Source organism: Engystomops pustulosus, chromosome 1 (genome assembly GCF_040894005.1).
Source record: "Engystomops pustulosus chromosome 1, aEngPut4.maternal, whole genome shotgun sequence".
Taxonomy (NCBI): domain Eukaryota; kingdom Metazoa; phylum Chordata; class Amphibia; order Anura; family Leptodactylidae; genus Engystomops; species Engystomops pustulosus.
In genome coordinates, this window is record NC_092411.1 from 183127602 (window position 1) to 183144199 (window position 16598).

Sequence of the window (16598 nt, forward strand, 5' to 3'; positions counted from 1 at the left end):
TCACTGGGTCACTATACTATACACAAAAACCAGATAGTATACTAAGGTCAAAAACATCCATTTGAATAAGCTCTTACTTTCATGCTCTGAAACCCTGTATTACTTTACTTCCATCTACAGTAACTTCCAATAGTGCCCTCTGGTAACAATTCAGTTATATGTGTTTCCAGCCATTCTGTCAAAGTAACACTGAGTATGTGACCTTCACTGGATCCAGTTTGCCACAACATATTGAGCTATGTCTGCCATGGTATTAAATAAACCTCTAAATGTCAAAAAATATTTTCAAAAGCTTTGGTGTTTGCTTTGATGATGTTAATTTGTTCTTGGATGGAACGTTATTAAATTATTATAGAACACTAAATGTTCCAAACAATGTTTTTGCCAGTTTTAAGAGAATGAAAGTGGAGAATTGTAAAGCTGGATAAATGTAATTATAATATTTTTGGCCCTTCTTAAAATATTTCAAAATGCTGTATGACATCTGTAGAGTTTTCATGGATTTGAATGTTGCTTTTCTCCTAGAGGGTTCTAATATGTTCAATATGAGCTGATACATTACAGAGAATTAAATTCTATTACATATTATAATGTGTTAGAGACCACCATTGGTGAATATGAAAGGTAACATTGGGAGACTTTCCATCTTTTGCTAATTTTCCTGCTATTTTCAGTCATATTTACAATTTATTGTTATATTTTATGGTATTTAAAAGATAAAACTCATCCAGCTGAAAGTAAGTCCACATATGGTCCTTCATTGAAGGATGTGAGCTCTGATGTTTGTGTTCAAAATAGTCTCATTTCTAACTATGTAGAATCTGTTGTCAGACTGCATTTGGTCCAAATAAAACTCATGTGTATAGAAAGTTCAGTTGCCTTAAAAAAGATCAATCCATGGACCAGATCCCTGGATATGGAGACTCAGAAATGGGGCAAGTGTTATCTCACTGACCCCTCCATAGAATTGAAAAGGCAAGGATTGCTAGCAAGTCAAAGTTTCAGGCCCCACAGTTCAGAAGCTGGTACTGCTAGTTGTGAACATGGACCCCAGAGAGGTAGTTGGAGATCTTCTGATTGTCTGCTCTAATCTTACATTATGGAAAGTTCAGTGGGACAACTATATTAAAGGGGTTGTCCGAGTTCTGAAAAAAAACTAATGGTGGCCGGGGGAGGGGGGGGGGGGTTACTGCTTAAAAGAAAAAGTCCTACTTACTTTCCAGTGCCCTCTGGTATCCAGCGCGGCCGGAAGTTTAATCCAGCGCTGCTCCGGCGACCAGCAGGTTGAAACGTGCGTTGGGGGCTGAACACCAGGTACTGTGGTCCACGGGATCTCCTTTTCACAGATTTTTATCCTTGTTTGGGTCTGATATTTTTTCAAATAACTGCATGTTTATTTGTAGTATTTATCTGCTTAACTTCTGTGTCTGGGCATGAGTTTTTGTTATGTGATGCAGTAAACATTACTGCCATTAGGAGCAGCGCTCCCTTTGTACTACTCTATATACAGCTGTGTACCCTTACCTGGGTTGTTCATGCATTGTCTCTCCTGGAATTTTTTACTACATTTTAAAGAATTTATTTGTTATCAATAAAGTTTCTCTATTTTACAAGTTCATTATTGGCATGGATTTCCCTCCTTTCGTCTAGTTTTTGGTATTCATCCATTAATGGATACCTGTCATTTCTTTGTCTTGGGACTTACAACTATATTTTGGGGGATGAAGTTTGTTTTCTATGTATGGTTTTAGGATGCTGATTTTAAAGGGGTTGTCCACTTATGGCAAATAAATTATATGGTTTATGTAAGGAAAAGTTATACCATTTTCCAATATACTTTCTGTTTTAATTCCTCATGTTTTCTAGATCTCTGCTTGCTGTCATTCCATAGAAAGCTTCTATGTTTACTTCCAGTGGACACAGGTGCACGGCTCATTATATCACACAGCTCTGATTACTCTCTGTAATATAACGAGACTTGCACCTGTGTGACATCACATGACCATTGTCAGATTTCTGTTCACTGGAAGTAAACATAAAAGCTTTCAATAGAAGGGCAGCAAGCAGAGATCTAGTAAACCGTGAGGAATTGATACAAACAATAACATTAATTTTCCGATTTTTTTTTATTTCCTAAAGGAAGTGACCTAATAATTTATACAAATTGGGAAACACATTAGATATTCTAATTCACCTTGTCCACAATAATTTTGTACAATATTCCGCATTTATATCATTGTCTGCTTGGATACTGGATTTATTCCTCATTAATCGGTTCTTTATTTACAGTATGTCACTTATTTGTTACTTCCATGTTTATGCTATATAAGAGAAAAGTATTATTATTGGCCAAATGTATGCACAATGTACTGTAAATCTGTATGTAATTTATTCACCTCAATGTACTATATAGCTTAATGTCATGTATACCATACTATATGCTAGGTAAACTAAGTAGTGCTATGAATGCCTCCATCCATAAAATATAATTATATAATAATAATCACGTGTAAAGTAAATACTCCCATACTCCCTGTTTAAAAAGCAAAGAAACAAAAATAAAATGAAATAAGTTGAGAAAATGAACTCAAACTTTGTAATCATCACTTTCCAAGCAGTGCGTGGCATTATTAAAACCATTTTATTACATATATTTAGTATACAATAGCAAACTTAGTTGAACTCATCCTAATCTATGGCAAACAGTAGCCCCACCCAGTATATTACTTAACTATTTGCTTACTACCACTTTAAGACCATGTTAAATATTTAAGCATTTCAGTACATATCTAAGTGATAGCCTACTGAGAAATGTGAATGTTGGTTTTAGATAATAAATGAAAATGTTACTTAGCTCCTTGCACAATTCTAGGGACAATATCATTAAGTTTTACTTATATTCAGTAACCTTTTAACTGCTTCATATCTGTGATAAGATGTTAAGATCTGCAAAGAAAACCCCTCCAGAATTAGCAAGTATCAGTCAGGTTTTATGGTGAAAACCTGATCACGGGTTCCCTTTAACTATAGAGCAGGAAAGCTGTCCAGAGTATAAATAAAAGAATCAAAAATTCCTAAAATCATATTTGAAATAAATATGATATTTAAAAAACAGGTAACTAGTTACACATTCCCTTTAAAGTAAACCTGTTAGTAAGAATGTCATTTTTAGCTGGTGACAGGTTACAATATCCTATGCTATGCTGATTTTAAAACTGCCTCTGAAAAGCAGTTTGGTCCCAAGGGGGGGCAGCTGAAGCCAATTACTTTCTGAAGATAAGGGGCTGCTGCTCCCTGCTTACTCTGGAGGGAAACCAATTGATGCTACTCTCTGTGTAGTTAGGAGAGACTTGTGTATGTGCATTTCCTGCAAAAAATAAGAGCAGCAGAGGGGCATATCAGTCCCTCCATCCCAGCCTGTCTGCATCCGTGATATTCGTAACTTTATGTCTTTCTCTGTATCATTGACTCTTCGCTCCTCTGCTTTTCCCTCTGCCCCAGTCTTAGCTCCCCAGACACTTTTATGGGGACCTGTCATCAGGTTTTGACCTTAAAAGTCACAAGGGGCATATTTTCAGTTCTCCAATATCACCCTCATTCCCGCCTTCCTTCTGGAATTTCCCTTCAGCGAGTCACAAAATCTCTCTCAGCTCCCTCATTCTCCCTTCCTTCCCTCCTGAAATTCCCTTCAGTGAGTCATTTTGAGGGAAGGGGATTGAGGAAGCTGAGAGAGACATTGGAGAAGAGAAAACATACCACTTGTGACTCGATGAGTCTACTGGCAAGGTGCAAGCTACTTTTTTAGATGTGAGATATGGATTTTTATCATAAAAGTGGACTGGGGAACACTGAAAAGACTGCTCTGGGAACCTGTCTTTAGGTTTAATGGTGAAATAGAAGTTTTAAACCCTAAGTGTTCACACATCACAGACTACATTTCATTTCGATAGACATTTCTTGGTCTGGAATTGAGTAGAGAGCAGACTTCATTTATTTCTTTAATGCAGCAATTAATTAGGTTACAATGGTTACAATGTGTTCACTTGCTTGTTTTGTTTCCACACAGAAAATGAGTGTGTAAAATTTTATAACAAAGTGCTTAATACTGGAATTAACTTGTGCGAATTATCAACTATGCCTATCGAGGTCAATTTCTTTTAGTTTGTATCTGAATCTCCAATAAGGTGCCCCCATTTTATGCTAAGGCACAGCAGATGTAGTTGTATTTAGTTTTCACATATATTCACATACATATTTTAATTATTTTAACCCCCTAACAATGTGCAAAGTATTATTATGCCAAATTGTATATAAAGGGTGTATGCAGCATTGTGCAGCAAACATACCGCTAACCTCCAGTTAACAGGGGTTAACTGTTTAAGTGACAAAATCAAATGCAATTGTGGCAGTGAAATAACAGTGTAACTCAGACCCCAAAGCTATTATGGCAAATGTTCTAAGCTTTAAAAAAAAACAAAAAACAAACATAAACATGTTAGGCATTGCTGTATCCAAAAATACCCAATTTATCAAAATATAAAAATTGATATTTCAGACTGGAAACAGAAGAAAATGTCCAAATGTTTAAATGGCCATCAAAATAAAAATTTGAATACAAAAAGTGATGAAAAGTTTGTACAATCCAGGAAAATTACTTTTTTGCAAAAGGTTTTAATTTTTTGGGTATTGAAACGTAATAAATAATAATAAAACTATATATATTTAAAGTTTCAGTTCAGGATAAATGTTTGTATAATGAAACAAAATAATAACTTGTACTTATTTCACTTTTATTACTTTGTGTGGCCAAGTTGTCCACATGTGTTAATCCTTTGCTGCACTTTGTTTCTGTTAAAGCTCTAAACAAAAACATTGAATAAATAATTTGTACAATGAATATTTATTACCTATGAATAATTAATGAAATATTTCATACTAATAGCTCTGTATTTTCCCTTGTGTTCATTTCAATTACTGATGATTTGCTTTGTAACTGTGGGTTCTTAAAGAGTTGAAGAGGAGGACTTACATGAACAACTCTGTCTAAAATACTAATAAGGGCACATGGACATCATAGAGGCAGTTTTAGGCTTTAGACCTCCCACTATGATAGGGAGCTTTTCAATTAAAGCAGCTATTATTCTAGCAGACCCTGCATTTCCAATGATAATTTGGAGGGGCTTTCATATGAATGCTACATTTCAACCGCAGCAGATCAGGTTTTAGTCTGCTTTTACAATTTTTAAAGGATATTAAGTTGCATTTTAACATTTTGTGAGTTTAATGCATATTTGTGCAGCATTATGCTATGTAGATATGACGGTCTTTTCTTGTCTGGGTGTGAGAAATATCAATAGACCTATTTGCATGTATTATTGCCGATTAGATAACCACTATCATGGTCATATGGTCCCATTTTAACATATACCTTAAACTTACCGTATATACTTGAGTATAAGCCGAGGCCCCTAATTTTACCATAAAAACCTGGTAAAACCTATATTTTTTTTACTTGAGTATAAGCCGACTTTGGGTTTTCAGCACATCTTTTTTGTGCTGAAAAACTAGGCTAATACTCGAGTATATATGGTATTTAGCTTTGTAGCAGCTGTCTGGCACCGACTTTTACAGTGCAAGCTTTTTGTCTGCTCATTTCCTTTTTCATAAGTGGCTTCGGGCCTGCAGACATGGCAGTGAATACCTTATTCTGTAAAAATTGTAACAGCTTCAACCTTGCAAGTAGTGTACAGGTGTCTTACAGTTATTTTCTGTCATTACTGATCCCCCTTCATCTGTAACTACTTGTCTACAAACATACTACAGATTAGAAAAGTGTCACGTTTTTCTTTTGTCCCCAGGATGAAGAACTAGCCCGTCAGCTGGTGGAGCTGGGCTACAGGGGAAGTGGAGAGGTACTAAAAAGAGAAGAGTTTGAGGCAAGAAAGGCAGCAGCAGAGGCTTCTAGACTCTCCCAGAGAACTCAACAAAAGTAAGTCCCAGCTGTGTCTGTAACAAGTGGACCACATTCTTTGCATCTCCTGTGTATGATTGGAAACAGTCTTATTGGCATGTGCTTCCCCTCACATCAAATAAGGACACTAGTTACAGGTCCGATATTGTACCAAGACACATGTGCTGAGCAGATCAGCTAGGGTGAGTGAGCTGGAAGAGATCTGCTGTACGACCACATTTGACTGTAAGCTACTAATTTATGAAAAGAGGATAAACATAAAAATATGTGTGCACAACCAGCAGACCATGATGAAAGCACAGGGACAGTACATATTTTCTAAAAATGTAGGCAGAAGGAAGGGAAGTACTGGAATAGATGAAGAATAATCATTGCCCAGAATGTCCCAAATGTTCTGTTAGTGACATTAAAATCAAGATTTCTCCAGTAGTTTCCTCTCTTTTGTTTGATCATTGAAACATGAGCACCAATCTTGACAGAAACTACATAGTTATTATTTAGTCTTCTGTGGCAGCTTGTTCCCTTCCTTTCCATGAGGCTCATTTGTTCATTGTCAGATCTGTTTTACTGTGTCTTCAAACTTCAGGAAACCAAGTGAGAGACTGGAATAGATAAACCATGAATGCCAAGAAGCATTGCTTACAAAATGCACTATTAAAAGAAAATTGGTCCTGACCAAATGCATGTGTCTGTTCCTTTCATCTTTATTACTTCCGACTCTTGCCTTAGTGATAAATATGAGGTTGAATTATGTATGTATGCACTTAGAATATGAACACTAATGTGGTAATAAACCTAGTCAATAGGTGTCATCTGTAGTTGTTATACATATGGGTATAAAAGATTGGTTCCAGTCTATTGAAGCGTCATCATTTAGTTTGAAGTTATCCAAACGAAACACTAAAGGAACCCTGTCAATTGTCCGCAAATAAGGGAAGTAAAGATGCATCTTTTTGGTATGCTAAAGATGTACTTGTTCCTGTAGTTTTAGAGAAGATACAGGAGTATGCAGTTCTTGCAAGATTTAAAGAAGCACTCCAACAGAAACAAAGCTTTCTATCACACTCGGGACTTCATGACCAGACACAATCATGATCTTACTATTTTAATCCGCACCAAGTTTCCAATATCACACGATCAACTAGAACCAGTAACACCTCCTTGTACTGGAAGAACACAGTGACTATTCTCCCCTTAATATTCTCCCTAAGAAACCATAAGCAAACAAACATTCTTCAGCTACCTGCATTATTATTAGCATCACTGGTGATACAATGGTGAACAATTCACGCAATGAAATGTTACAGAAGTTTCAGGTGACTGAGATGTGATCACCCAGAGTAAAAACCTTGCGCCTCATTCCAATAGATTATAGTCCACTGTACCTCGTTTCTATTGTCTTTCTACAGTACTTGTATTTTCACTAATGTACACTATGATTTCCTAGTCTTATACATTATGACATCTTATTGCCAAAGATCCTTAAGCTTTGTGTTCCCACACATACTATAAACCCTATTCCTCCACTCCTGTAAACTTTGACTATTTTGATGCAGTCAGAGTCTTCAGCCAAGAATCTTATTAAAAAATGTAATTGAAAAAAAAAACAAAAATATTACTGCTCCTGTGGACTCTCCCTTGTAAAAATGAGTAAACAATAGAGATGAGCAAGCACTAAAATGCTCGGGTACTCGTTATTCGAGATGAACTTTTCCCGATGCTCGAGTGCTCGTCTCGAATAACGAGCCCCATTGAAGTCAATGGGAGACTCGAGCATTTTTCAAGGGGACCAAGGCTCTGCACAGGGAAGCTTGGCCAAACACCTGGGAACCTCAGAAAAGGATGGAAACACCACGGGAATGGACAGGAAACAGCAGGGGCAGCATGCATGGATGCCTCTGAGGCTGCTTAATCGCACCATTATGCAAAAATTATGGGCAACAGCATGGCCATGACAGAGTGACCGAATGAGGCTAGATAGCATCTAAAACATGCAATAATTGACCCTGACACTATAGGGAACGGCATGCAGAGGCAGCGGCAGCAGTGGCAGGCTAGAGAGAGTCTTGGCGACATACCCTAAATGGACTCAGGTTTCACCAAAGGAGGTGAAATGATTTCCTATGTGAACAAAAGGTTGACGGTATATTTAGTCGATAACACAGCATGGTGGCGACATAGTGACCAAGTTCCATAACGTATCTGGTGAAACACCCAAACAATGAGCCTGACACAACTCTTTTGATAAGGGGACGACATGTGGAGGCAGCCATGGAGACGACTTCCATGAATAAGAGCGACAGTATGGGGCATTTATATTGCGCTGCTATGATTGCAACTTCACGTCTCCAGCATGGCGGCGACAGATAGACCGAGTTCCACTATGTATCTGGTGAAACACCTGAAAATTCTGCCTGACACAGCTCGTTTGATAAGGGAATGATGTGCTGCATATCCTCTCGTGCTCCAGCGTCTGGGGTATAGAGAGTTGAAATGAGACATTGGTGGACGCTGTGGAGGATCGTGGAGGCAAAATGGACAGGAAACAGCAGGGGCAGCATGCATGGATGCCTCTGAGGCTGCCTAATCTTGGGATGGAGCTGGCGGTCCACTGCCAGGCGAGCTTTCGCCTGTCCAAGCCCCTGTCTCTCGGCTCCTCCCCACCCAAAATGGGCCTGGGGGCCAGAAGCGTTTACTTTGAAAAAATTATAATTTTCAAAGCAGGCGGGGTCGTTTGAATATTTCACCTAGGAATAATGGAATAGCATAGTGGTTCCATTTTTAATTGTTTTTACGGAAATGGTTCCATGATTAAGAGCGACAGTATGGGGCATCCATATTGCGCTGCTACGATTGCAACTTCAGGTCTCCAGCATGGCGGCGACAGATGGGCCGAGTTCCACTATGTATCTGGTGAAACACCTGAAAATTCTGCCTGACACAGCTCGTTTGATAAGGGGATGATGTATGGAGGCAGTGAACTAGTAGTAGATTAAAGGTGCTGCAGTTAAAACTATGTTAGTTGGATCTTGGGATGGAGCTGGCGCTCCGCTGCCAGGCGAGCTTTCGCCAATCAAAGCCCCTGTCTCTAGGCTACTCCCCAAACAGCACTTCTAAGAACCTTTTATATAAGATCAAGTGTAGTAGCGTTCTTATAAGTTTGGGTTATGGCGGGTGAGGGGAATGTAAACAGATGCGCAAGAAGCGCTGAAATAATATCGGTAAATGATAAAAGTTTGCCAGTATATTTTGTGGATTACACAGCAGGGTGGCGACAAAGTTAACAAGTTTGATGTGGAAGCCATGAAAACAACCCAAAATTCTGCCTGACACAGCTCGTTTGATAAGGGGACCATGTTTGGAGGCAATGAACTAGTAGTAGATTAAAGGTACTGCAGTTAAAACTATGTTAGTTGGATCTTGAGATGGAGCTGGCGCTCCGCTGCCAGGCGAGCTTTCGCCAATCCAAGCCCCTGTCTCTAGGTTACTCCCCAAACAGCACTTCTAAGAACCTTTTGTATAAGATCAAGTGTAGTAGCGTTCTTATAAGTTTGGGTTATGGCGGGTGAGGGGAATGTAAACAGATGTGCAAGAAGCGCTGAAATAATATCGGTAAATGATAAAAGTTTGCCAGTATATTTTGTGGATTACACAGCAGGGTGGCGACAAAGTTAACAAGTTTGATGTGGAAGCCATAAAAACAACCCAAAATTCTGCCTGACACAGTTCTTTTGATAAGGAGACCATGTATGGAGGCAGCTATATGGACAACTTTTGGAGGCAGCTATGGCGATGACGTGTGGAGGTAGCAATGGAGACAACGTGTGGAGCCAGCTAAAAAGACGACATGTGGAGGCTGCTATGGAGACAATTTAATTTGGATAGTGCCTGTATGTGGCAGTCCAAAAAAGTTTTCAAACCAGAGGAGCAGGTAGGTGGTCCTCCAGAAAAATTAAATAGATTGAGTGCCTGTATGTGGCACTCCCAAAAATTGCTTAAAACAGAGGACCGGGTAGGTGGCCCTCCAGAAAAATTAAATACATAGAGTACTATAGCTAGAGCCAGTTGGCCCTGGCAAAAAATAGACAGTTTCCTCTGCTTTAGTGTACAAAGAGGAGGAGAAGGAGGACAATGAGGAGGAGTGCATACATTATTCAGGTTGAGCTTCTTTCACCTGGTGGAGAATTAAATTTCCGGAGAAATCCAGGCTTTATTCATCTTGATAAGCGTCAGCCTGTCAGCGCTGTCAGTCGACAGGCGTGTACGCTTATCGGTGATGATGCCACCAGCTGCACTGAAAACCCGCTCGGACAACACACTAGCGGCAGGGCAGGCAAGAACCTCCAAGGCGTACAGCGCCAGTTCGTGCCACATGTCCAGCTTTGAAACCCAGTAGTTGTAGGGGGCTGTGTGATCATTTAGGATGATGGTATGGTCAGCTACGTACTCCCTCACCATCTTTCTGTAAAGATCAGCCCTACTGTGCCGAGACTGGGGACAGGTGACAGTGTCTTGCTGGGGTGACATAAAACTGGCAAAGGCCTTGTAAAGCGTACCCCTGCCAGTGCTGGAAAAGCTGCCTGTTCGCCTACTCTCCTTCGCTACTTGTCCCGCAGAAGTACGCCCTCTGCCGCTAGCGCTGTCAGAAGGGAAATACTGTTTCAGCTTGTGCACCAGGGCCTGCTGGTATTGATGCATTCTCACACTCCTTTCCTCTCCAGGGATGAGAGTAGAAAGATTTTGCTTGTACCGTGGGTCCAGGAGAGTGAATACCCAGTAATCGGGGCTGGAATAAATTCTTTGAACACGAGGGTCACGGGATAGGCAGCCTAGCATGAAATCTGCCATATGTGCCAGAGTCCCAACGCGCAAGAATTCACTCCCCTCACTGGCCTGACTGCCCATTTCCTCCTCCTCCAACTCCTCCAACTCCTCTTCTTCTGCCCATACACGCTGAACAGTGAAGGACTGAACAATGGTCCCCTCTTCTGTCTCGCCAACATTCTCCTCCTCTTCCTCCTCATCCTCCTCCACCTCCTCCGATATGCGCTGAGAAACAGACCTAAGGGTGCTTTGGCTATCAACAAGGGAATCTTCTTCCCCCATCTCTTGTGTCGAGTGCAAAGCTTCCGACTTCATGCTGACCAGAGAGTTTTTCAACAGGCCAAGCAGCGGGATGGTGAGGCTGATGATGGCGGCATCGCCACTGACCATCTGTGTGTACTCCTCAAAGTTACTCAGCACCTGACTCAGACATCCACTTCCACTCCTCATTGTAGACTTGAGGAAGCTGACTGACATCTGGCAGTCTACAATCGCTCTGCGCTGCTGGTAAACTCTGGATAACATGGTTAATGTTGAATTCCACCTCGTGGGCACGTTGCACAACAGTCGTTGAGCGGGCAATTGGAGGCGGCGCTGCGCTGCCCTGAGAGTGGCAGCATCTGTGCTGGACTTGCGCACAGATGCGGCGCACCTTCGTGAGCAAATCAGACAGATTGGGGTATGTCTTGAGGAAACGCTGAACTATGAGATTTAACACATGGGCCAGGCATGGCAAATGTGTCAGTCTGCCGAGTTGCAGAGCCGCCACCAGGTTACGGCCGTTGTCACACACAACCATGCCTGGCTTAAGGTTCAGCGGTGCCAGCCACAGATTGGTCTGCGCCGTGATGCCCTGTAATAGCTCTTGGGCAGTGTGCCTTTTATCGCCTAAGCTCAGCAGTTTGAGCACCGCCTGCTGTCGCTTAGCGACGGCACTGCTGCTGTGCCTAAAGGTACCGACTGATGGCGCCATGCCCACGGATGGTAATTCGGAGGAGGAGGGGTGGGAGGAGGAGGAGGCATAGTAGGCCTTTGAGACCTGGACCGAGGTAGGCCCCGCAATCCTCGGCGTCGGCAGTATATGACCAGCCCCAGGGTCAGACTCGGTCCCAGCCTCCACCAAGTTAACCCAATGTGCCGTCAGCGATATATAGTGGCCCTGCCCGGCAGCACTCATCCACGTGTCCGTGGTCAGGTGGACCTTGTCAGAAACGGCGTTGGTCAGGGCACGGATGATGTTCTCTGACACGTGCTTGTGCAGGGCAGGGACGGCACATCGAGAAAAGTAGTGGCGGCTGGGGACCGAATACCAAGGGGCGGCCGCCGCCATGAGGTTTAGAAAGGCCTCGGTCTCTACCAGCCTATAGGGCAGCATCTCCAGGCTAAGCAACTTGGAGATGTGGACGTTGAGGTCTTGGGCGTGTGGGTGGGTTGCGCTATACTTCCTTTTGCGCTCCAGCGTCTGGGGTATGGAGAGCTGAACGCTGGTGGATGCTGTGGAGGATCGTGGAGGCGAAGATGGGGTTTTCGCACGGGAGGTGTTTGGGCCGGGATCCTGAGCAGGGGGCTGACTAGCAGATGACACAGGGGAAGAAGCAGTGGTGTGCCCGGCCGGAGGTGAACGGGCTTGGTGCCTTTGAGTGGGGTGTTTAGCATTCATATGCCTGTGCATACTGGTGGTAGTTAAGCTAGTAGTTGTGGAACCCCTGCTGATCCTGGTTTGGCACAGGTTGCACACCACAGTCCGTCGGTCATCCGGTGTTTCTTTAAAGAACCTCCAGACTTCTGAAAATCTAGCCCTCGCCACGGGAGCTTGACTACGGGAAACATTTGGCGCTGATGCACCAGCTCTGGCCCTGCCTCTCCGTCTGGCCCCACCACTGCCTCTTCCAACCTGTTCTGCTATAGGACTCGCCTCCGTCTCAGAAGCACTGTGTTCACCCGGCCTATCAACCCAGCTTGGGTCTGTCACCTCATCATCCTCCGATCCCTCAGTCTGCTCCCCCCTCGGACTTCCTGCCCTGACAACAACTTCACCACTGTCTGACAACCGTGTCTCCTCATCGTCCGACACCTCTTTACACACTTCTTCCACTACGTCAATAATGTCATCATCCCCGACAGACTGCGACCGGTGGAAAACTTGGGCATCGGAAAATAGCTCAGCAGCAACTGGACAAGTGGTATGTGACTGTGGGAAGGGTCCAGAAAACAGTTCCTCAGAGTACGCCGGTTCAAATGCCAAATTTTGCTGGGAGGGGGCAGACTGGGGGGAAGGAGGCTGAGGTGGAGGAGCCGGAGGAGTGCTGATTTCGGTGACATGGGTGGACTGCGTGGAAGACTGACTGGTGGACAAATGGCTAGAAGCATTGTCCGCAATCCACGCCATCACCTGTTCGCACTGTTCTGGCCTCAACATTGCTCTACCACGAGTCCCAGTAACTTGAGACATGATGAACCTAGGGAGTGTAGCTCTGCGGCGTTCCCCTGCTCCCTCATCAGCAGGTGGTGTCTCACCCCGCCAAGGACCACGGCCTCTGACCCCTGCAGTAGTTGGACGGCCACGTCCATGCCCTCGTCCTCTACCCCTAGCCCTCGGGTTAAACATTTTCAAAATTAAAGTGTAAACCTTAAATTTTTTTTTTTTTTTGTGTTTATTTTTATTTCTTTTTTTTTTTTTAAACAAAATGATGCTATCCTTGCTATGGCTAGTTTCTAACCTACTCTGACAGCACACAACTGGATTTTGTGCTGTGCCTGATGACTTTGAGTTATAAAAAGAAATAAAGGTAAAAAAAAATAAATCAGCAGACTCTGCCTAATTCTAGTCAAACCCCTAATAAATCGTCCCACTTCGGTGTTTAAGGTGGATATGCGTGTCACTAAGAGCTAAACACAACGGTCTCCCAGCAAATTCCTCACAATATGGTACTAGCTGCACTACTAATGGCAGCAAGCCCAGCCACAGGCAAACCAAAAAAAAGTAAAATAAAACGTTATTGTAGCCCTAAGAAGGGCTGTTGGGTTCTTGTAGAATCACTCCTGCCTAACACTATTCTAATAGAACAGCCTAACGCTTTCCCTGACCAGCAGCAGCTCTCTCCCTAGCGGCATCCAGACAGAGAATGATGCGAGCAGCGCGGGCAGGGGCTAGTCTATTCCAGGGTCACCTGATCTGGCCAGCCAACCACTGCTATCGACGTGTAAGGGTACCACGTCATGCTGGGTGGAATGCAGAGTCTCCTGGCTTGTGATTGGCTCTGTTTCTGGCCGCCAAAAATCACAACGGCGGGAGATGCCATTTTCTCGAGCGGTCGAAGTATTCATCCGAGCAACGAGCAGTTTCGAGTACGCTAATGCTCGAACGAGCATCAAGCTCGGACGAGTATGTTCGCTCATCTCTAGTAAACAACCCTGATTGTATTTTGATCATAATACTAAGAAACACACATTTAGTATTGACACTACCCTGCTCTCCAGCAAAATATAAATTTGAAAAAAAACAGGACATTTTTTGTGGCTAGGATCCCCTCTACAGAGTTCTTAAAAATCACCAACAGAAGATTAACTTTAGGATGTAGTAATGCTGTATTTATATCACTGTGAGACACAATTTACACTCACTGTGAATAGTTGTAAGTGTTCCATATGTATTTTTATACTTTTTTTTTAATGGTATTGACATGTCAATATGTATAATATGAGTAGGACATTATGTTACATTTAGTATCAACAATGTCTGTTACCTATATTAGACACATATACAGTTTTCATAGTTCATACGCTTTGACAAAGGCCACTAAATATGGATAAACTATTTTGGCAAGAACAGTCATGCGAGTATTGCTCATTGCTAAATTATCACCAGCTGTGACTGCCGGTTCGATATTTTTACAATCCACCCACTTGCATATGTGTTCCATGATGGAGTGTATATGAGTTGGTGAAAGCAAGAGTTGTAAATAGAAACATCACTTTGCCTAAACTGAATGAGGACTTTGGGGTCATAGAGGATGAATCATAAAATGTGTCATTCTGTTCTTAGAAAGCAGTCAAAAGTCTTTTTAACACACAAAATACAGAACTCAGTTGTTATGTAAGATCGTTATTTTGGTTAAGTAATTAGCGCCTTACACACTTTTTTTAGTACAAGAAAATAAAAGGATAACATATTGCATCACAGTATTAAATACAATCCATGTCATAAATCATCCAGGATTTTTCGATTAATATGAGAGATCACTGAGGCCAGCAAGTGCATGAGACACCAGCTCCACACCTGCTATTTGTCTGAAATCCTCAAGTTGGGAGTTGACATGATATAGTCTGTTCCACAGACAAGCTGTTGCTTCTGCTTCAGGTCATAGACCTTAAATTCCTCTTAATCCCTAGTCAACAACTCAAGGCACTTAAGAGGAATTTACAACCAACTTGGAAACGCATTCCAAGCCAAATCCTGCCAAAAAAAATAAATCATTTTTAGGTGTCCACTCCTAGATTACTGTTTGCAATTTGGCAATCTCTCCATGGTTTGAGTTTGTCTGTTTTCAGCATCAAGTATTTTATGTATTCTTGTAGTCAAGAAATTAAGACAATAACAAGAAAACAAAGATTTGAATGATATAGTCTGTAGGAAAGGGAGTAGTTGAAATTGTAACTGAATTGTTTCCATGTTCCATCTGTTTAAAAAATATTTACAAAACTTAATTTCTTCCCATGCTCAAAAACTTACTCCAATAGATGAGTGCCTACAATTGGTAGAACAAATGGCCCCGCCTGCTCGAGTTACTCACTTTTTATGTGCAGAATTTTGGGACATTATCACCTAAAAATCCAAGAGTTTGAACTCTATCGTATTACAAATGTTGCAGAAATATCTCAATTTCTATTTTCATTGCAATAACACATTTATCAGTGGAAAGACATTATTGAGGACCACCTTTCTCATCTAATTCAAAACAGTATGACTACCTTTTTATTTAGGTAGCATAGTATTAAAATAGATTGGGCTGTATTAACAACAAAGCACTGTCGCATCAGGAGGTTCAGGCCTTGCCTGGCATTAAAATTGTGCTATTAACCAGCGACTGTTGAGTTTGTTCAGACTATAGCGAGTGTGAATCCTGATGCATTTGGCGACTGTGGCAACATTCAATTCTACACCAGGTCCTCATTCCACCACTGGCTTTGCATGCTTCATGCCCTTCCATGCCCATGCGTGGAGGTGGCCTAAAGGGGGAAGTTATTGCAATTACTAGCGGTTTGCAAGGCATTGCAACTATTTCAGGGCTTGTACATAGAAAATTGCCGTGTATGTCCTGAAAAATGTTTGTGTATTTTGCAGTCAACTAAATGGACTGATTGCAAATATGAGGCAGTTGCCTTTGCTAATCTCCAAATCCTTGTAATTCCATGATATGTGCAAAAATAATAAATGCTGCAAAAAAGTTTGCATTTCTTTGTTTGCATGACCAGCACATGCCATGCAGTATACAGTCCACAGATGTCCCTAAGAAAAAATAAACCAGAAACCTCCCCCCAAATAAATGCAGACTTGTTTACTGTACCTTTTAACTAAATAAACTCAGACAATTAATTGTGACCCAATATTTGTTTCCCTTGATATTGACCTCAGAACATGGGGTACACATCCACTTAAATGCATCTATGTCCGCTGTACCTCTGGTTTTAGGACATGCATACATATAATGTAAAATTTTCATATTATGATTTGCAATTGGTGTGAATTGCAAGTGTGCTGTGAATTTACCTTTAAAAATTGTGTGTTCCCCATCTTTCTGCA

General features: G+C 41.8%; 1 protein-coding gene across 1 annotated transcript in view; it reads left to right on the forward strand.

Moving 5' to 3' along the window:
- The window catches only part of CFAP299 (cilia and flagella associated protein 299), a 281113-nt gene that overhangs the window by 22128 nt on the left and 242387 nt on the right, over positions 1-16598 (forward strand). The window contains exon 2 of the mRNA XM_072126591.1: positions 5859-5989. Coding sequence (XP_071982692.1) covers positions 5859-5989 — 131 coding nt within the window. The remainder of the gene's footprint in view (positions 1-5858; positions 5990-16598) is intronic.